The sequence below is a fragment of the Spinacia oleracea genome, chromosome 4 (genome assembly GCF_020520425.1).
Source record: "Spinacia oleracea cultivar Varoflay chromosome 4, BTI_SOV_V1, whole genome shotgun sequence".
Lineage (NCBI taxonomy): Eukaryota > Viridiplantae > Streptophyta > Magnoliopsida > Caryophyllales > Amaranthaceae > Spinacia > Spinacia oleracea.
In genome coordinates this window covers 130,459,903-130,482,803 of record NC_079490.1, presented here as the reverse complement: position 1 = coordinate 130,482,803, position 22,901 = coordinate 130,459,903, and the positions used below count along the sequence as shown (strand labels likewise).

Below are 22,901 nucleotides of genomic sequence, written 5' to 3'. Positions count from 1 at the left end.
TGTGCTAATCTCCATTTTTTGTTAATCTGTTTTTATTGTGTTTTCTCTAGCTTCTCCAATGGAGTCACATCAGTAGCAATGAATTGAGGGATACAATGTCGGGTATGCTCCGTTTTTTCCTCTCTCTCCTTCTATTAATCTCTCAATTTGCTCATATTCTGAATATTTCTTATTGTTTCTACAACGAAATGATTTTTTCCCTGTATCTAATTGAGTAAGTTTAGCGGTAATTGATAGATTAAATTGTGAGTTTCAAATTAGGTTTTTGTTTTGTTCGATCTTCTCGGCATATATATAGAAGGACTAAATCGTGGATTTCGAATTAGGCTTTTTTTTTCTTTATCTTTTTGTGCACTCTAATTAATAGAAGTTCTTACTGTCCTATCGGTTTTCTGATCCAAATTCCTCTTAGAAAAATGGTAGATTTCTGTACTTTGTAGGCCATAATTCATATAAAAAAATTCTACTTCTTTCTGGTTTCATGTGTAAAATTGCATTGCCTCAAATTATGCTTAAATTCAGAAATTATTGTGGATTGTTTAGCTATAAATTAGGTTGTAAGTTGCTACCTCAAATATTTCATATTTACTTATGTTTGTGTTTGGAACGCATGGCAGTACTTGGAATGAAATGAAGGGCCATGGAATCAGAGGTCCAAGAACTGGAAACACTACTAGGGAATGTTGAGTTTTAGGCTACAGATTTTGGTCTTTTATAAGCCTCGTTAGTTTCTTTTGGGTTTGGTCTTTTTATGACTGGTGAAATTAGTAGGTTGTGATCTTGCTACTGTGGGTCTTGTTTATGATATTGCTTTTGATTTATAGGAAATGTCAGTTGAATTTTGATTATGTTTTGATTTTGTTCTTGATTTTGAGCCTGTTGTTTAGTGTGGAGTCTTATGTAATATTACCTTGTTTATACAAGGTGTTTGGTCTTTGAATCTATATGTCTGAATGAACCCAAATGATTTGCATTCCTTATTATTTTTCCTGAATAGTTCTTTTGAAAAGTGTTTGATGAATGATCATGACACAATATTAAGGGATTCTAGTTACATTATCTAGTAAATACCTACTGAAGGATGACTTGCACATATTTTATGAAATCAATTTGAACGGTTTGGAACTGATGATGGACATATCATGTTAGTAACGAAGATGCATTCTAACCTGTGTCATTCTAAGGTCTGCTGATACAGAAGAAGTGAAATTGAGATGCCCAGTTTGTCAAGGCCTGTTGTACTACTCAAAAAAAGATATGGGTGTCAAGGTGACTACGATTTTTGTGTGCAGTCTGTGTTGGGGGGGGGGGGGGTGGGGGTTACATTGTTACACACTTACACCACTGTTTGATCAAATCTTGATCTGGGTGTTGACATTTACTCACCATCTGTTGTAGGAGGTCATGAAGGTAAATTGTAAGCAAAGCAAATTCCAACACTTACAGTACTTGGTCAATTTCCTTCTTCCTATTCTTGTAAAAATCAACCAGGAGCAGAGTGTTGAAGTGGAGATGGAGATGGAGGCAAAATTCAAAGGTAAATCATGAATATTAAAATTTGGTCTATTCTTCTCAACGTGTATCCTCTCTGAAGCAATAAATGTGTGCCAGGGCAGAATTTTTCTGATGTTGAGATTCGACAACCTGATGTTGGCTACAGGGATCAATGCTGCTGGTATGTAATTTATTGGTCGAGCTTTAATTTGAAATTCATACTTTATAACTAATGTGTAATCAGGTCTTTTAATTGCTTCTTCACTGTCTTACCTTTGGATCAGTAATAACTGCAAAAGCCCAATATTGGATATTCACAGAAAGCTGCCCTAGTTGTTTCATACAACCTTTGGATATTCTAATTAATGCAATAATTGTCTCACTATTTGGAGATAAATTAAGGATGACAATATTCACGCACAGGTGTTCCTAATTCAATCTTGCTTTATTTGTTATATAAGGTGATGTATTTGTTATATTCTTATTCTTGTAATAGTATTATCTCTATCTGGCTGACTTTTTCTGTAAAAGAGAAACATTTTCATGGTCAACCTTTTTTTACTACTAGAATTTTTGTTAGGCTTTTCCCCTTGAAACTTTTTCTTTTGGAAATTACTGATGGAGTAATCATTTTCTGCCTTTCTATATAGCTTTTGTGACTTCTTTAACAATGCAAATAATATAGTTATTTACTTTTTTTTATGTTATAATTTTTGAAACTACTTTCTGAATTGATTTGTCTCTTCCTTTACAGCTTGGAGGGGTGAAAACTATGAAAGGGATAAAGAAATATTTTCATGCTTGCTAAAAAGTTATCTGCTTTCGTAATTTATGGTATGTTGTGGTACATTTCTTGTAGTGAAGTTACATATAGCTTTTGTGGCTTCTTTATATCTCATATGACTCCATCTGCATGTGTTCTCTTCTATCACTTTTTCACTCTGGCTCTCATACTTCCAAAATTTCCATATACTTATAGCTATTATATAATTAAAAGGAACATTATCTTATCATGACGTACATCCAATATTTCATGTCTATGTTTTAACACTTTAACTGATGCATTCTTTGCTTCACTCTACAAATGTATTTTTCATGTTGTTAATTAATTTGTTTTTGTTCTGTTAGGTAGTACGTACAACAGGTTTTTAAATCAAAATCTGGAGATCGGGTTGTAGGTTTTGGAGGAGGAATAAAGCTTAAAGATATAAAGAGACCACAACCCGTAAGAGTAGAACTTCAAACTAAATTGAATAGTGACAATAAAAAGGATTAAGTTCTTGCCAATTGCATGGAGGAAGTACAAGCTGGGAAAAATGAAATCAAGGAACGTGTGAGTCTGGTTGAGTCTAAAATGACAATGTTTCAAGATATGTTGGTCTTCACAAGTTAGGATCAGAAATGCAAAAATAGGCTGAAGCTGCTACACGTCAGTTTAGATATTTGGTGCAAATTTTCTAATTATTTTTTAAAGAACAAGGAATTATTTAGATTTAACTCTTAGTATTAAACAAGTTATTTGATCTTATTAGTTTGGTTTTTTTGACTCACTGAAATTGTTTATTATGAATCTTTTGTGATTGATTCGTTTAATATAAATTTAGTATATTATTCTATATACTTTTTATGATTTTGAATAAATTGCAGGTTATAAATATTCTTCATATTAACGACAAAATATATCTATTTTATATAGTCAAATTAACGTCGAAATATTTTGTCGTTGTTGGACGATAATAAAAATTATTGTGCCAATTTGATTCTTTTTTTACGTCAATTTTGTTGGTCGTTATTTGTCGTTTGTTCGACGTCATTGAATATATAATAACGACGAGCAATCATTTTGTCGTTAATAAATAACGACGAACAATAATTTTGTCGTTAATAAGTAACGACAAACAATAATTTTGTCGTGTAAAATTCACGACGAACGTTGACATTAATGTTATTAACGTCGGAAGCTATTACGACAAAACTAACGACGAACTTGGTTCGTCGTTAAAGGTTTTAACGACAAAATTTTGGACTTGTAACGACGAAAAAATTCGTCGTTATAAACCCTTTTTCTAGTAGTGAAGATCAGGCCTTTTAATGTTGAAAAGGGTTAGAACTTTGATGTGCTCTTACTTTGAAAGGATCTTAGTTTAGGGAAGTAGTCATGAGCAACCCTAAACATTGTGGGATCTTGAAATTTGAAAACTTGAACTTGTATATTGAAAAAATGGAGTCTTGAATCTCAAAAGATTAAACCTTTAGAGGCTAAAAAGGTGTCATCTTTGATTACTCCATACTTGAAAGTGATTCTAGTTCAAAGAAGTGATTGCAAACAACTTTGAACTTCCTTGAATCTTGAAAGTTTGCATTTTTGTATTTTGAAAAGTTTGGATTTTGAAAAATTGTATGATTGTTGCAAGTGACATTTTTAGTAGTAAAAATGCCAACTTGCTAATCATTTTTAAAATAGGAAAATCAAAGAAACATGATTAAATATTGTGGGATTCGGAATTACCTATTTAGGTTTAGGCAAGAATTCCTTAGAACTTGAAGTTTATGTGTGTTTTTGAAGGATTTTTGGACTTGAATTTGAGGCGTAATTTTTGTATTACGACGTTGTATCTTCAAGTTGCCTCCCCAAATTCTGGAAATTAGGGGGTTTTATAGGAAAAATGCAGCCATTGCCAGCGCAGCACACCAAACCAGCGCCCAGTGCTGGTGACGTGGCATGAGTGCTGCCAAAATCAAGGACGCGGGCTCCGTCCTTGATTTGTCTTGTATTGATGTACCTTCGTACGAATAGTACGATGCTTGGCACGTAGTGTTTTCTTGGAGGTTAAGAATTGATTTTGCGTAAAAAAACAAGCCATTTCGGGTTTTGAATTCCGTTTGTACGGGATGGGGCCCGGCTTGCTCAGTTTTGTGGCTCGGCGCCCGAATTTGACTTGCCTTATATGATTTTGAATAGAAAAGGCTTAGTAAAACCAATGGAATGGTCTACTAGATGAGATTGTACTTGGATTTTGAAAGTGGGTTTTGAAAATTGTTTTTTGTACCGAGTTCCGGAAGGGGAACGACCTCGGGGATTGGATTTTGGATCTTGTATTTTGGAGATGTTCTTAGCAATTGGGATTTCTGCACGGAGTTGCTCCAACCGCCTAGTAAGGATAATGGTATCGTCATCATCCCAGAGGGGCCGGAGACACAAATTAGGTGTCTAAAGTTAGTATATTATGCTGCCACTAGTTTTTGTTCTTCGGTTTTCTCTTACATGAGATGTGCTAGTTGTTTAGAGCTATCAGATGTTTAGTGGTAGACTTTCCCACCCTCTCTACAGATTTTTCCATACAGAGAGGGGGAGGGAAAGAAAGAGATAGGTTGATGGACATACTGTTGATTGATTGGATCTGTAATGTTGCCATGCTTTTCAATTTCATCAATAAGGTTTCATAAATGACGGAGCTGTCTACCTGTTTGCATTTTTTTTCTGTTTGTCTTTTCTTCTCTTGTTCCTTAGGCGATGGCATTTGCTGCATTATGCTTTTTTAGGTTTTGAACTAGGAGTAGGAAATAGGTAGAAGCAAAACATAAGTAGCTCTTGCTTATGTTAATCATCTTTAGCTAATAACCTGATCTTCAGCTAACCACATACTAATAGCGTGTCCTTTTATTTTCGCACTTTTGATACCTTCATATCACTAACAATGTCATTACCAGATTTTCTGATGATTAACCACAAACTACACTATAAAGATGCATGAATTACTCCTAAAACACCAACTCAAGTTGCATACTTATGTGGTTTTTTTAATTTGATGTTCAGGGCATATAGGACTCTAATGAACATGGACAAAGGATCTCAGAAAACAAAGCTAACGTGGAAGATGGTTAAGGTAATTTTTTATTAGATAATATTTTTTTGTTGTGAGAATAAAGACCTTATTTATTTATGTGTTGACATCATTATTATTTTATTTTATTTTATATTATATAGTGTCCTCGTTCTCAACAAGTTGGGGTAGTTGAGTCCGGCTATTATGTCATGAAGTATATGGATCAAATAGTATCACTTGTATCAAAAAAATGAGCGTGATTTTCAAAAGGTAATTAACGTATCATATTTTTTATCTTTAAATTTCACTTGCTTATTTGAGTGTACTTGCATTGTTTCTAATATATCTATGCATTTGATTTTGTGTATGTAGCATTTCGCTCTGGAGGCATATACTCAAGAAGTTATCGATGATGTTCGTGAAAGATGGTGTAGATTTTTCATTGATAATTGTTTATAATTAATTAATTTCAGTTTGACACTTAGTTGACATAAGCTTCTTACATTCGTGTCCAGTTTTTTCTAATATGTAAAAATACAAAAGTATTATGTATGACTTTTATCAATTTTGGAGATTATATTGCAGTGGTTTGAATTTTTATTTATTCCATTTAATGTCGATTGGTCTGAATGTGCCCAATTAAAAAAAATGTGGCGCATCTACAACGTCGTCGACGTCCATTTTCGTCGCTTCTCAACTATATAAGAAAAAACGTAAATCACTATATGAGTCGCGTCTTAAAAAACAGGCATCACCTCAAATGAAGTAGGCGACACTGTAGAGTATCATATACATCCCCTCGAACAATGGAGGCGACACCATAGAGTATCATATGCATCGCCTCGAACAATGGAGCTGACACCATAGAGTATCATATACATCGCTTCGATGAAGGAGGCGACTCTAAATAGTACCATATACGTCGCCTCTAAATAAACAGGCGACATCATAGAGTACCATTTGAATCGCCTCAACATAAGCAGGCGACACCATAGCATACCCTTTGAATCGCCTCAAATGAAGCAGGCGACTACCATAGCAGGCGACACCATAGCATACCCTTTGAAGGGTTTTTTGTTTTAACTTTTTTTTTCTTTTGAATAATCAAAGGTGGAACTTGTAATATAAGGGCAACCTTTGATGAGCCACCTATAAGGATTTTTCCTCTAGTGATTTCTCGCAGCTTCACCTTGACCGATGGTGACTAGTAAGTTGTTTTTCCCGAGGGGCCATTGAAGCCGATCAGCGGGTAGCTGATCTTCGTCACTACATCCTCATTGGGTTTGAGGATCAGTTGGTCAAAGAAGTTCCTCAAGATAGTGATGGCATCACTTCCCCCGTCAACCAATACTCTATGGATATTGTGGTTGTTGAGATCCATGGAGATTACCAAAAGATCATCATGTGCATACTGAATGCCGAGGCAATCATCGGCAGTGAAGGTCATGTTTGGAGGATGAGGCTCCACTTCACCTACAGTGTTGTAATTGACTCGGTGGGAAAGGCTTCTAAAATGTCTTTTGCTGGCATTGGTGGACCTCTGCCCCCCGAAGACAACTAAGAATTGGGTTTTTTTAGCTCCCGTAGCTTCGTGGATTCTCTTTTGGGGTGGCTCTTGAGTCTTTCCAGCAGGCTAGTTTTCCTTATCCAGCACTCCGTCCCTCCGGTCAGCCAAGTATTTCTTGAGGTACCCTCGGCAAACAAGGTCCTCAATGTTGTCCTTCAGTTGTTTACACTCTTCGGTGTAGTTACCATAGTAATCGTGGAACTCCCACCATTTGCTCTTATTCCTATACTTGGAATACAGCTTGGCTGGCTTCTGTCACTTATCATCATGATTGTGGAGGCTTTAGATTTCTTTTGGGACTGGATGAGAGGAGTGTAGTTTGTGAATTTAGGTTGAAGTTCTCCTTTCTTCTCTTCTTTCACCGGGATCAGTGCCCTTGCACCCTTCTTCTTTTTCCCCTTTCTTTGAGTTGCCCTCGGGGTTGCCCTGATTTGACTTTCATTCTTTTTGTTTTGACGAACCTTTCATCTTAGTCGTCGCTTTGTTGAACTCTTCGGTTTTGATGAATGCGTTTGCTAACTTTAGCACTTCTGTCATTGTGGTGGGGTTTTTCATTGACAGTTTGTCACGGAATATCCCCTCTAGAAGGACATGTTTCAACGCGAAGATTGCCACATCAGGCTGCAGGTTAGGAATGTTTGTTGATTCTAAAATTAATCGGGCTATGAAGTCCCGAATACTTTCGTCCCTTTCCTACCGCAACGAGGTAAGCTCGGCCATGGTTCGTTCCCTTTGGTTATTGCTAAGGAACTGAACACAAAATTTCTCTTGTAGGTCGTCCAGCTGATGATTGAACCCTTCGGCAACGACTTGAGCCGAATTCCCTCCACTCCGGTTAACGTGGTTGGGAAGTATTTGCACCATGTTGCTTCGGAATGAGAAAACAATTACATGTATTGCTCGAAGGATGTCACGTGATCTTGCGCATCAGTCGTCCGGATGTAAGTCAGATGCGCCGGCAGCCTGACCTTCGAGATGTTTTCCATGACCAGCTCTTCAATGAACGGGGAAGACTTCGGCGTCATAATCTTCTTTCCAAGCCTCGATCTAATTCCTCTACTTCCCGAGGTCTTTGCGCCATAATCCTCAAGAGTACGTCGAGAGCTAGGAGTTCGATCTCGCCTTCTCTTGTCCCTCCTAGTAGCTCGGCTACATGACTTTGGCTGGTATGTTGGTCGACTTGAGTCACTTATCCCTTCGTGCATCGATGGCCTTAGCCTGCTGTGCACGCAGCTACGCATCCGTGTAGGATGACTACCTGTTGTCGCATTGCTTCGGAATGTGCAGGGAGTGGGTTCCCTGTACCACTCCGGTTGTTGTTGGGCCACTTCTTGAGAGTTACAGGTACTCTCCGTCCACTCGGTCCTTTGGTGAGTTTCTGACATTGGTAGAAGAGTACGGCGGGACCTTGAATGTTCGTTGCTCGTTGGTGGCTCCAGATCCAGTCGTTGCCTAGTCCTTCTATGAGCACGAAGGTCATTTCTTGCATTTTGCTCCTTTTCTTGTGCAAAGAAGTTATGCATTATTGTCATGGTCGCGTTTAACTGTTCCCTCTTCAAGACTAAAGGTCTAGAGGCAAATTTATGTGTGTGCGTCGTCCTACTCGAATTAGAGTGGACAGGCGCTTCAGATCTAGACCCTGATTCAGATTCAGTGCCTGCATATCAATTTTGGAAGAAAAATGATGGATTTTTCAAGGCTTTTGTAGTATCTTACCCGCAGATGGTGCCAAATTGTTCTGGGTATGAAACAATGGGCTTCGGATTGAAGGCCCTTTCGTAATGTGGAAGATCTACCTTATTATTGAGTGTTGTAAGTCCACCAATACCTGCACACAAGTAAGGTAACTAGCCTCGGAGGTGGTTCCCATAAAAACCCCTCTGATGCCTAAGTAAGCATTATGTTCGTATCTTGAGAGAGTTTTGTACATAGATGTAAGTGTGAAGGCAATAAATGAACGTACCTTGGTATGTGCACTAGAGAGACATATTTATAGTGTTTGTGTAATAAATGCGGTTGGGCTTTACTATAAATGGCCGGTGTGCCGCTTATAAGAGGCATAGAGTCTTTAGAAGGGAGAGTTGCTTTATGTTGTATTAGACAAGTGGGTTTTGGACAGTAAGTCCAATTAATAGACAATTACCCAAACATAACATATTTTGACTGAACTTCTCTAAATTTAATTTGTCCAAAGTCGACCAAAACTGGGCATAATATTTATGCAACTGTTTGTTCTACGTAGAATAACGTACAATCAAAGATATTAATTATGCTTGGTCTACTAAACTAAATGAGATTTTTATTTGACGCCTTAATTCCCTAAAAACGCCCTCATTTATTACGTAAAAGAACGAGTTTACCCTTTATAAACCAATTCATCCCTCACCCTTCCTCCTTCACTCCAGCCACCAATTTCGGCCACCCAGAAAATTTACGTTGCCCTCCCCTCCTTCGCAACTCCTCTGGCCGGGTTTTCTTCTCCCCTTCTTCACCCTGTTTTCCTTCACATCTCCTCTCCTCTCTGTTTTCTTGAAGCACCACCCCACCCCACCATATTTTCCGTTTTCCCTTCCCTTCCCCACTATGTTTTATATTCAATATAGTTGGACAGAAATTGAAAGCAGCGTAGTATATTAAATAACCAAATTTAAAAAATAATATGCCCTAATTACATTATTAACAATACATATTACATAATATTATATTTTTAAAAATTGAATATTAAGAAGCAAATCAGCCGCGCACGGTCATTGCTTCGTGACCATGTAAAACGTGCACGGGATTTGCTTGGTTGCCATATATGGCTACCAAGCAGATCTTGTGATTGGCCGACATGGCTACCGCGCACGGAATTTATTGTTTGCGTGGTGGCCATGTCGTCCAAGCACAAGATATGCTTAGTGGCCATAGCAACTAAGCAATTCCCGTGCGCGGCTGACATGGTCACCAAGCAATGACCATGCGCGGCTGAGCAGTAGTAAAAATAAAAAATAAAAAATATAATTTTTATCGTCGGCGGTTCCATTCGAGTTTGCCATATGGAGTTGTAAAACATATTTGTCGTCGGAATTTATGGTTTCCGGCAAGAAAACACACAAGACTGCCGGATGGGAAGTGAGGGGGAGGGGTGAGAGTTGGGTGAAAAAAAAGGGGGGGTAACATTTTTATAAGGGTAAAGGTGTACTTTCACGTTAAAAAGTGGGCGACTTTAGCGTACGCGGACGTCGAATAACGCCTATTATTCATGAACAAAAAGGTAATGTTCCTAGTTTGGACTGGGTGAGTCATGCTTTCGAAAACGATTTTGGATCCTCTAGAGTTTTAAAATAACTCTACAAGATAGAGTTTGAACATTATCAATTATTGAATGAAAAATCAACGGCATTACGTTAATAAACCGTCTAACATTTAACAAATTGTCAAACCACTTGTCATGTCATCAATCTCCAATACAGTTAATTGATACTCCCTCTGTATTTATTTAAGGGATACACTTGCCTTTTCCGACCGTATTTATTTAAGAGATACACTTGCCATTTTTAGTAACTTATTAACCCCACCATCTAATTAAATATTATATCAACACCCCACCCCCACCCTCCACTCCCTAAAATGACATGGTCCCCACTTGTTTTTCTTATTAAAATATCTACTCAACCCCACTTGTTTTTTTTATTTGTTTTTTTTTTTTTTTGACAAGAAGGACTAGCAAACAAAAGGACAGAACAGGAAAAAACAAACAAAAAGACAAGAAGCTAAAACGAAAGCGAAAGCAGCTGACGACGACGTGCCCGGCCAGCTAGATTGTGGGCCTGCTCAACCAAAGGCCTTGGAACCTTGCAGACAGAGAAATCCCGAAGACAAGCCAGCAGACGCCGGACCTCCGCAAGTGACCAGGACACAGACACGGGAGGAACCATCAGGCGTTGCAGGAAACGAACCACCAAAGAGAAATCCGTGAAAATCAACAGAGAAGAAAATCCTTTCTGCAAGGCAGACCGAAGACCAAGAATACAAGCTTTTAGCTCAGCATGAATAGCAGAATCCACAATACAGGCCTGAGCACCACCACCAAGAGGGAAGTGTGATCTGGCGTCAGAGAAAACCCAGGCTACTCCTGCTTGATTATGATCAGAAATCCAAGCGCCGTCGAGCACAAGGCGAACATCATGGGAAGACGAAGACACCCCATCGACACCTCCTGAGAAAATCAAAGGCTTGGATAATGTCGGCCCGGGTACAGGTCGATCAAACCCCAAAAACACCCACATCCTCAGCCTTGCAGACCAAGAGTCAAATACCCCAGACAAGGCAGTCTCCGAGAATGGCATAGCACGGAAGCGAACATCATTTCGGACCACCCAACAAGACCACAAAGCAACCAAAAATCGAGACAGACAATCAAGAGGCATTGCGGGAGCCGAAAGTTTAGAAATCACACCAGCACACCATGTGGAAAACAAGGTCTGAGTAGGCACTACTTCAAGCGTGCCCCTGAAGAGGTAGCCCACCAGACACTAAGACAAGGACAGTCTCTGAATAAGTGAGCCACCGACTCCAGAGATGAATAGCAAAAAGAACACTTAGGATCCACGGGAAGACCGCGATCAAAAAGAAGGGCGGCAACTGGCAAAGCATTATGAAGTAGTTTCCAAACAAAAATCTTAAACTTTGGGTGAATCCGAAGACCCCAGAAATGTTTCCAGCAACTGGAAGGAACAGAGGGAAAATGCGTGGAAGAGTACACACCCTTTTCCACAAGAGAAGCATATGCCGATTTCACCGAAGAAGAACCTGAAGGCGTGAATTTCTAGTACACAAAATCATCCATGGGAGTAGGAGGCCTTCCCAGAGCCAGAATAGCACTGGACGTGAAATTATCAAACAGCCTCTGAACCACAGAAACATCCCACGCGTAAGAACGCGGATCAATTAAATAAGAAACGAGAGTTGGGACATCCGACTCAAGCATAGAAGGTTTAAAAGAAACCTGAACATCCGGGACCCACGAATCCAGAGTGATCCGTACCCGAGACCCGGAACCAACCTTCCAAATCATCCCTTGAAAAAGAACTTGAGCACCCGCCATAATTCCCCGGGAACCCCAAGAAGGGCGGAAAGGAATCGCAGCCCCAGTAGCTAACATCCGAGGATACCTAGCCTGATAGAGACGAGATAAAAGCAACTGAGGCTGGTGCAGGAGCCTCCAAGCCTGCCTTCCAAGAAGAGCTTGATTAAAACAACTAAGTCGTCGAATACCTAGACCCCCCATACCTTTTGGTAAATAAAACAAAGCGGCGGGGCGCAGAACCATCCCAGAGGAAGAAGCTAAGGTGCGCCACCGGAGGCATAACTGATCAATTCTGTCGCAGATGGTCTGAGGTATCTTAAACACTGATAGGACATGGGAAATAGAGGCCACAAGCACTGAATTACTCAAAACTAGCTTTGCCGCCGCGGAGAGTCGCAACGACGCAAAATTAGAAATCCGACGAACAATCGTGTCAACCATGTCATAAAAGGCCGAGCATTTTGACCTGCCCAAATCCACCTGAACCCCCAAATATTTCCCTAAATGAGACCGTTTACCTAACCTCAGAGCAGCGGAAACGAAATCACGATAATGCTTCGGGGTGTTAGAACTAAACTTAACAAAGGACTTCTGGAAATTTACAAGTTGGCCCGAGACGACTAAACTGATCCAAAACCAATGAAACTTGTTCACAGGTGTCAGGAGAAATTTCAAGGAATAACAAGGAGTCGTCCGCAAAGAAAATATGAGAAACAGACTGGGCATATCTTGAAATGGAGATTCCACAAAGCAAATGACGGCGCTCCGGACGACGTAGCAAGGCCAAGAAAACTTCCATTCATAGGACAAACAAGTAAGGGGAAAGAGGATCCCCTTGACGCAGGCCGCAATGAGGTTGAAAGGAAGAAGTCGGCCCACCGTTTACCAAGACCTGATACGAGACCGTTGACACACACTGCTTAATAATATGAATCCAGTAAGGGGGAAAACCAAACATCGCAAGAACCTTAAACAGGAAATCCCACAGCACTCTATCATAAGCCTTATTTATGTCCAACTTAATCGGAACATAACACATCCTCTTGTTTCGGCAGTTATTGACAAACGTGATCAACTCATGCGCTAACAAACAATCATCAGACATAAGTGGACCGGGAACAAAGGCATTTTGGGTATCCGAAATAAGAGAAGACATCACCCCCTGGAGACGATGAGTGAGACACTTGGCAATACATTTGTAGATGACATTACAAAGGCCAATTGGTCGATACTGGGATATCTCCTCAGGATGATCCACCTTGGGTAATAGGAACAAATATGTCCGGTTCCAATTCTTCAACATAAAACCATGGGCAAAGAAGTACTGAACAGCCAAAACAACATGAGCGCCAACCGTATCCCAATGGATCTTAAAAAAAGCCGCAGAAAAGCCGTCCGGCCTGGGTGACTTATCACTAGCAATACTGAACATGGCCTCCCTAATATCGGCCTCAGAGAACGGACATAGAAGACCCTGAACCTGATCCTGAGAAAGTCTGGGCAATTGAAGATCATCCCAGTCAACATCAAGATAGGAAGAGGTTGCTCTGCAAACCTGATACACATCGGAATAGAAGTTGAGAATTAAAGAGCGGAGAGCATGAGGAGACTGAACCCACTGGTCTGAATCATTACGAAGAGCAGAAATCCGGTTACGACGCTTTCGAGCCTGGACCGACATGAAGAAGAGCTTGGAGGGTAACTCACCCAGCACATCCCACCGAACTTTTCGAGCGTTGTTTCCAATATGTGAAAGCTGCTTGAGCCCGAGCAACGTGCTCGTCCTTTGATGTTAGGAACAAGGAAGCCGAAGGTCCAGCGGTGACAGAGGAAGCAGCCATAGACACAACCGAAATCAATTCTTTCCAATTTATCCCCTAGGCCCGACGATGATGCACACACCAGGAAAGCATAAATCGACGCAGCGATGCCAATTTAGCAGACAAAGAAAACATAGGAGATCCTAAAAACAGATCTTGCCAGACAGCGATAATACGAGCCACAACGTCCTTTGCATGTAAGCACCAATTTTCATTTCTATATGGACGAGCCACCGAAACCGAAGGTGAATCAAAATGCAGAATGATCGCAGCATGATCAGACAAAAGAATAGGCTGATGAGAAATCACCGCATTAGTAATCCATCAACCATGACGGAGAAGCGTAGGCCCTGTCCAGCCGCTAAAAAGTGACAGAGTTGTCATGGTGTCCATTCGTCCAAGTGAACGGGGGTCCCGAGAATTGAATAGGCTGAAGTTCTTGATCCAAACGCCATTGCATAAACTGCAAGCGTTGAGAAATATGAGGCGAACCCCCAATTTTATCATCTAAAAATTCAACCTGATTAAAATCTCCTACCAAAACCACCTTCGGATATTCAGTCAAAATTTTGAAAATTTCCTCCCAAACTAGACCTCGATCAGCCACATGAGGCGCACCGTACACAAAGAGCAGGTAGCTTATTTCATTAACAACTTTCAAATATTTACACAGAACAAAGTTGCTAGAAACCAAAAGAGGAACTAAAGATACATCATGAAACCAACCCAAAAATAAACCCCCGCTCATCCTCAGAGCGTCCACCCCACAACTACCCGCAAAAGAAAAAGCAGACAACTTTTGAGATACAATATGTACAGGCAACATTGTTTCCATCAAAAACAAAACATCCAAACCTAAAGAACGGACTACAGAGCCAATGTAAGGAACTTTAGGGGAGTCCGTCGCACCTAGACCCCTACAGTTCCAGGAACACAGATTCATGGCTCGGCCGGTGGCCCATCAGGGAGTGCCACATCACCAAGCGGAACAGCTGAAGGAGCCAAAACATCACAAAAACCCACACACATTCTTTTCTTCAAAGGCAAAGCCAAAGAACAATCAACATGAACAAACCCAGGAAAAGTTGGAGGAGCAGAACCAGCTTTACGTTTTCCAGGGCAGCGCTCCTTCAACCATTTCCAAATGCGATCCCCCTTACAAGAGAGCCGCAACTTCATATAGGTCGTCCCTTCCCCCTGTCCCTGACCGATTTCTTCAATTTCAGTGGCGGAGCTGGCGGCTTCACCGAGGCCGATAAATGGAGCAAGGCAGAGGAATCCGGCGAAGAAGCGGGGGAACAGTCCATAGGAACCGAATCATCGGCAGATAAATCTACCAGAACAGGAGGCTGCATTACCTCAGAAGTCGCCGATGAAGAGTCACCAATATCCAGAGAGAACGCAAAATCGGCAGAACAAGAGTCTTGCACATACCCCGAATCCGAACAAGGATTCGCCGGAAAAGAAGCCGACAAAGAGCCGACAGGTGAACCACCATCAACCGGTGAAGCGGAGGGGATAAACTCCGGTGGAATCGCCGCACAGTCAATGGGGCTTGCAACAGCACAAACCTGTGGATCCAAACACGAAAACAAAATAGAAGGATCCGGTGGGTGCTCCGCCCAGTTGCTGGGTCCTGCTTCAAAAGGGCCGGGTGGGCCCCTACCCGAATCAAATGGGCAGAAGTAAGAACAGGGTCGCCCACCCAATTGGGTGGATCCCTCCTAATGGGGTCAATGAAAAATGGGCCAGCAGAAAGGACACCGGATGGGCCGAACAGGATTTGGGTCGAATCCAAGAGAGCAGATGGACTGTGACGAAGAGGGCTTGGCATAACATGCCCATGTCCATCAAAATATATGTCAGCCTCAGAAGCAGAAGATAAAGAGGAGTCTGAATCAGACTTGGGCCTAGCTGGAAGCCCACACACCACAGGAGGCAGCTCAACCTCATTCACCAAAGGTGCCTTACCTTTGTCATTATCTAGAATATGCAACTGATGATTCCTAACCCCACAAACATTAGGGCGGCGTGGAATTAAAGGACAATCCTCCAGGGGCTGACCACGTGTATGAGAAAAAGAAGCAGGAGATGCACTCCAAGGTCCCATATACTGCCACGAAGCAGAAGGAGGGTCTGACTGAGTGTGTGGCCCCAGTTGTGGAACCGAATGGTTTTCAACCTCAAATTCACCTTGCTGGTGAAGTGTCCCATACTGATTCACACGAGTGACGACGTTACCAGCACCGCGGAAAGCGAAGGTGTCTTCAATCGGAAATCAACTAGGGAATTGTTGGCCACCGTTAGCAGGTGGTGGGTCACCGTTATCATAATCTGAATGACCTTCATTAAAATGTTGTGGGACATCCGGAACTTCCTGATCATGATCACCAATAACAAGAACAGTAGACCAAATGGATGGAGTAGGAAACACCCCTCTGACCGCATTCGAATATAATGGAATATACGTAGGTCCATATAAAACACGATGTCCATGTTGTTGAAATTGATTAAAACGGCGCTCTAGATGGAATTTGGAAGCAAAAGCCGAAGAACGGCACGTGGCAGGACCATGCACGACAAAACCACACTTTTTACAAAATCTAAACACAGCTTCATATTTGAACTGAACCCACGTGACGCGGTTGTCGTATGTGGGAAAATAACAGCCTGAAATTAACGGTTTTGACAAATCAACCAGTACCTTAACCCGGAGACACGCCACCGGATACTCATCAGCAGGGATCACCTCCACTCTCGTCACATTGCCGAAGTGGGAAACCACAGCTGTCGCTACTTCCGGAGTAGAAAATTGGAGGGGAACACCATCGACAGTAACCCACATCTCTGCAAGATGGAAGCTTAACTTGCCCAGCACGGAATGGCCACGAACCCTTTGTAACACCATGATACTCCCTTTCAGATGAACCCAGCCTTGAATATCCAGTTCCAAAGCATCAAGTTCATTTTGGCAAATGAACAGAAAGTCTGAGCCAACGCTTTCACTCGAACCGGGCCACGGAGATGCCATACCCGGTTGACGAGGCGTTGCACCAACTCCACGAAGAACACCCTAGTATCCCACGTTCTGCCAACAACGGTGCAGTTCCATTTAATTGCCTCTCCTCTCGACACAGGAGGAACTTCCATAACTATAACTATTCGATGAGGATAAACGAAAGAGGAATTGTTTGAGTTCATGATGGACTGGTGTTTGTGTTTTGGATTTTAGTTGTTTTGATTTAATATGGACAAAGGAAACCTAAAAGAAGGAAACTAAAGACAGGAACGTAATTAATACGGAATGAAAATTTCAGAGGATTTTCTCTTTCTAAAAAAACTTTCTCTTTCTAGAGTTATGGGTATCAATTTTATGTCTTAGTTAACCCCACTTGTTTTATTACTTTATTTCGTTCAATTCTTTTTCTTAATACTCGTGTAAGAACAAGTGTATCTCTGAAACAAATACGGAGGGAGTATACTCTTGAGTATTGTTTGACAATGTCAGACAATATAATCGGAGATTAGCTGATAAAAAGACACGAGAAAATGGAATATTTGTAAAGTTTTTCCGAAATAAAAACTTGAAAATAAACTTTCATTATCAGGATTATGATTTATGAGGGACCTCTGAAGTATAAAGAAAGCAATGGGGCCTAAACATAAATCGCTCGCGTGATCATGCCTTCACAATCCACCAATTTCTAATTGGTTTTCTGAAAGTAACATTTTAGGCTGATTTTAAACTTTGACTGAAATATAAAAGGATCGCATATCTACATTTTGGGACCAACAAGATTTGAATTGGAACTTCAAAGCATATACTTCTTGTTCATATTTACGTCACATCTACTATATACTAAAAAAGACACCAGGAATGACACGTCAAATTATATACTTCTTGTTCATATTTACAGCACATCTATTACTATATACTAAAAGAGACACCAGGAATGACACGTGTCAATTCCTGGTGCGATTTTTTCCTGCCAAAAATTACTTTCCCAAAAAAGTGTATCTGTTTTATTTTATTTTTATTCTCTACCTTTTATAAACTATTTATGTATTGAAACAAAATTTAGTTTATAAATTATGGCCATAATAGATATGATGTAATAATAATTATTCTAAATTGGTGATATTTTAGTCAAATCGCTATATTAATAATGAAAAATATATCACTTAATATTTTGGTCAAATTATATACTTCCTCCGTCTTTTAATACTCGCAACGTTTGGACTTTTGCCACTATTCATATAATCTACTTTGACTATTCGTAGTGTTTTTTATATAAGATAAAACATAGTCATGTGGGATCTTGTTAGATTCGTCTCAATGTGTATTTTCAAAATATCAACTTTTTATAATTTTTGCATAAAAGAGAATTTAAGATATAAATGATCAAAGTTGTGCATTGGCATGCGTGAAACTAACAAACGTTGCGAGTATTAAAAGACGGAGGAAGTACCATATTAGCATTTTAAAACTGCATATTAGATGAATAAAATTAAACGAGTATGCTAAAAATGTTATAACTATGCAGTTGCTTGAGAGATATTCAGTTAAATACTGTATGAAAAATTTATCAAAATCCGTGCGTGCAGGGGATCTAATCTAGTAATTGAATATTAGACACTATTTATAAACCTCTTTGACTTTTTTTGTGATTTATACGTAAAAAAAGAACATAATCTTGTGATGTCTTATTAGATTCGTCTCAATATATATTTTTTAAAGATTAATTTTTTATAATTTTTGTTTATCCATAACTAAATATATTAATGTTTGAAATTGTGTATTCCCAAACATGACTAAATAATTGTGTCATTTAAAAAAGAACAGAGGAATCATGAGTTAAGCACAAAACATTATAAGGTACACCCGGGTACACCGTGCACCAAATGTGAGAGGGTGTACCATGTACCCGAGTGCATATAAATATGATCTACAACATTGGAGTCTCACCTTTCTATTTTTTCACCGTTTGGAACTGAAATCTTTTAATTTCACCGCTTAGGACCTGTAAAAACATTTGGTTAAAATTAACCCAATAATATAGGAGGTTAGGCCCTGTTTAGTTCACCTTATTTCAGGACCTTATTACTTATTTCAGATTTAATCAGATCATACCAAACCAGATCAAATCAGATCAGAAAAAATAAGTTCAGATCATATCATATCTGAAAAAATAAGTTAAGATCAGATCAGATCAGAAAAAATAAGTTTAGATCAAATCAGATCAGAAAAAATAAGTTCAGATCAGATCCGACCAGATTACTATTATTATTTTTATTTTTTTTTATTTATTATTATTATTTTTTTATTTATTATAATATTAAAAAGTATCATCGATTTTGCATATTAAATATTGAAATAGAACTTGAATATAGAACTTGAACTTCAATATAGAACTTGAATATTGAACTTGAACTTAGAAATCAGAAGGTTTCATTCTCAATGGCCAAAACTTTAATGTAAAGACTTCACCTTTGAAAAATTTCATAGTTGTATTTGATTCTAGCTTTAAGGGATCATTCCCACTAAAACATCATTGAAAATTTGAACTTGAAACTTTCATTTTTACATGAATTTTGGATGATTCATGTGTTCTAACTTAAAGAATGGGTTTCACTTCTTCAAGTATTAAAGAACTTTGTGTAAAGATTAAAACTTTTGAAAGCTTGCATCATGGTTGTTAGAATGATTTTTTTCAAGAATGAAAAGTTCACTTTCTAACCAAGCTTTGTTGAAAATAATAATGCATAAATATTGAATTTTGAACTTGAAATAGGAGTATGTAAGATCATTTGATGGGGGTTTAAAGTGTGAAATCCCCTCAAAGATTACTCCTTTAAAGCAATACCAAGTTCCAATGACTATGAACATCACATGAATATCATTGGTTTCTTTAGAAATTGAAGATAATTAGCAAATAAGATTAGCAAATAATGAATTTGTAAGGACTCGGATTCCCTAAGTACGCTAGATTAATTTCTCCAAGGTGACTTCCCAATTGCAAGAATAGTAGAAAGTGTGTGTTTTTAGAAATTTTGAATATTTGAGAGGACTTATTTGTTGTAAATTGATTTTAGCATTACGACGTTAGTGTTGATTGTATATTTTTCTCGTTCTTTTCTTCTCAGAAAATGGGGGTTTGCATAGGAAAGCTGCTGGAAAAAGCCAAAAGTCCAACGCCTGATGCAGGACCAGATGCTGCCAAAAAAAGACGATGACGTTGTCCTTTTAGATGTGTCTGAATTGTACTCTTGTACTATTTGGATTGTAGCGAGAATACTCTTTTCTTGGGGAGGTTATTCGCACGATTATAGACGCATCGCTTTGCGCATTTCTACAGTTTGAATTCTGTTATACGGGTCGGAGCCCGGGATGATCGGTTTTGTAAGTCGGCGCCCGAACTTGGATTGATTAATGTCATTTTGACTGGAAATGTGACTCGGAGATCAATGTTGATGTCCGTTTCGAGAGTTTGTGTTAGGATTTTGGGTTTATGTTTAGAAATGGCAATTTTTACCAAGTTCCGGGACAGGAACGGACTCGGGGGTTAGATTTTGGACTTTTGGACTTGGAATAATTTCATTGTATTCTAGCAATTGGGACTTCCACTAGGAGTTGTACCAATCGACTAATAGTTTTGTCATCGGCCCTAAAAGGAGACACAAATTAGGTGTCTACATGTACCTTATAAGACATAACCAGTAAACCCTCAAAGAAGTCTAGTGATTTTTTCGGTTTGCAACTGTCATTTCAGTACTGTCTCAAAAAAAAGTCGGCCGAGCATACAATTGATCGACGTTTTCAATCTTCAAGAAAATCTTTTCACACCACTATACTACTATAGCAGATATGCTTGTATAATGATCAATAAAAAATTGTAGGGCATGACTTATTTGGTCCTAAGTTATACGGATCTCTATTTTATTGGGGAATTTCTGAGGTCATTATGGTAAATCAATTTTTGGTGTCCCTTTATATAATAGTCTATTATACTCTCGCTCACAATTGAATTAATAAAAAATCTTTCCGTAAATTAAATCAAGAATAATTAAATCATAATTGCCAATTTGGAAATATATTAAATAAATTTAATCATCTTTATGATTATTGCAATAATAATTTATGATTAAGATGAATTTGAGGATAACATCAAATAACCCATAATTCACGTCAATCACCTCTCAAGAAGCCAAAAACAAGTAACCTGTGTTTACTATATAAACTTACCCCCTCCCCCATCTCCCGCCCAATCCTAGCCACTCAAAACATAATATTATTATTGGTTGTACGCAGTTGAATAGCTACTACGTATACAAATACAATATTAGTTTCGATCTTACAATTTTCACACATTTGGTGGATCTCAATCTATCGTTTCATTTAAATTTTTAAACGTATCCCTTTTATTGCTTATTATTTTCATAGTTGTTTATTACTTCGTAATAACTAATAAGTTCTTTATTTTTCTATTACTAATTTTTTGCATAAACAAAAGAGCTAGATAAAAATGGTGTACATATGTCATTTTCTACTCTGATCTGAATAACATTTTTCATATTATAATCGACATTTCTACAACAGTTTTTTTTTTTTTTAATCATATGTTATTGTTAAAACACAGATGCATTAAAGATTCTATCATTCTCGTCCATCATAATGCATGCAATTGTTGAAGAAAAAATAAATAAAAAATACTAAAGTAACTGTAACTTGTTACTACAAGAAACACCTTTCAAAAAATATTGACAACCTAGCATCTTTTTTTTCTCTTTAATAGTGACAATCTATTATCTATAAAAACAAGAAAAAGTATATGACAAAAGAAATCAGGCTTTTCACTAAAAAAAATTATTACTTTTTTTTTAATCCAAAATTATGATGAATACTATGTACCGCTTGTCCACTATACCTCAACTAATTGCTAAAACTTTTATTTGACAACAAAAATCATGTACATATTACATTGAATAGATTTTTTAACAGTTTTGCCAACTTTTTTATCAGGAATTTGTGATGAAATCTTGCAATTAAACCATTGGTTAAAATACTATCTGGAAAAAAAATTAAAAAAACGAAAAATAAAAAAGCGGTAGTCATTTTACGATAATAAATATTGATTTATTAATGTTGTTTTATATGCATTCTAAAACTAGTAAAACAAAAAACAAAAAACAAAAAACAAAAAACAAAAAACAAAAAACAAAAAACAAAAAACAAAAAAACAAAAAAAACAAATTCAGCTTTCTTCTCTCCCACGACTGAGCAAGGGTGTACGTTAAGGGTGACTCACTAACGTGCGCCCACCTCCATTGATGGCGAAAAAGAAGGCAAACACAAATGAGACTTCACCAACACCTTCGACTGGTGATTCCACTAAGAATCAACCTGGAAATGCTACGTTTTTAGGGCGTAATGATGTTGAGAAATCGTACCCAGATAATTTGGATGCAGATGCGAATTTTGACAATGAGGAGCTTGTTCGTTCAAATATGGTGCACCCTTCAGTAGGTATGATCTCAAGAGAACTCCATAATGCTATTATTGTCCTTAGTCAATCCTTGGGTCTTACTGGGGAGGGTAGGATTATTCCGCAATGTAGTACGGACCCTGTTTTGAGAAACTCTGTTAATGCTGATACTGGTAATACTCAAGAGAAAGCTCAATCTTCTGTGATGAGACCTCTCATACTGAACAAACTGTGGCCCCTCCAGAACCATGGAAAATTTTATTTGTTGGGGCAAAACTTGCATCAAAGGGGGGGGGGGCATTGGGGTTTGTCTCACCAGTTGTAAAGGAGGGTAAGAAGGTGGCACAATTGCAGCAGGCTGATTTAGATGTTATGGCTGATAAATGGCAAGCTTCAATTGTCATGTATGTAGTAGGAGAATCCCCAACTATAGCATCTGTTAAGAGATTCATGGCTGCAGTTTGGGGGATGTTGCCCAACCCCAAGTATTTTATCATGATGATGGTTACTTTCTGATTCGATTTGCTAGCAATAAGGAGAAAAAAAAAGTAGTTGTAGGTGGCCCTTACACATTCTATGGCAAACCAGTGATTATCAAGCCATGGTCACCTGATTTTAACTTCTATGAAGAAGTGCTTA

General features: G+C 38.8%; 2 protein-coding genes across 2 annotated transcripts; both read right to left on the bottom strand.

Moving 5' to 3' along the window:
- Positions 1-11,365: 11,365 nt before the first annotated feature.
- Positions 11,366-13,640, bottom strand: LOC130471884 (uncharacterized). Its single transcript, XM_056842225.1, has 3 exons — positions 12,772-13,640; positions 11,706-12,584; positions 11,366-11,597 (listed from the first exon to the last, which is right to left on the bottom strand). Exons 1-3 carry the CDS (start codon positions 13,638-13,640, stop codon positions 11,366-11,368), a joined length of 1,980 nt encoding a protein of 659 aa, XP_056698203.1.
- A 500-nt stretch (positions 13,641-14,140) lies between these two features.
- Positions 14,141-14,722, bottom strand: LOC130471883 (uncharacterized). Its single transcript, XM_056842224.1, has one exon. The coding sequence runs from the start codon at positions 14,720-14,722 to the stop codon at positions 14,141-14,143; it is 582 nt and encodes a 193-aa protein (XP_056698202.1).
- Positions 14,723-22,901: the final 8,179 nt, after the last annotated feature.

Excerpts from the sequence above, each read along its gene's own strand:
- LOC130471884 (XM_056842225.1), bottom strand. The coding sequence starts at position 13,640 with ATGTCGGTCCAGGCTCGAAAGCGTCGTAACCGGATTTCTGCTCTTCGT. Across the intron at positions 12,585-12,771 it reads GATCCTCTTTCCCCTTACTT|TTTAGTCGTCTCGGGCCAAC; the intron begins GTTTGTCCTATG and ends GTTTTGGATCAG. Across the intron at positions 11,598-11,705 it reads ACTCCCATGGATGATTTTGT|TTGCTGGAAACATTTCTGGG; the intron begins GTACTAGAAATT and ends TGTTCCTTCCAG.
- LOC130471883 (XM_056842224.1), bottom strand. The coding sequence starts at position 14,722 with ATGAATCTGTGTTCCTGGAACTGTAGGGGTCTAGGTGCGACGGACTCC.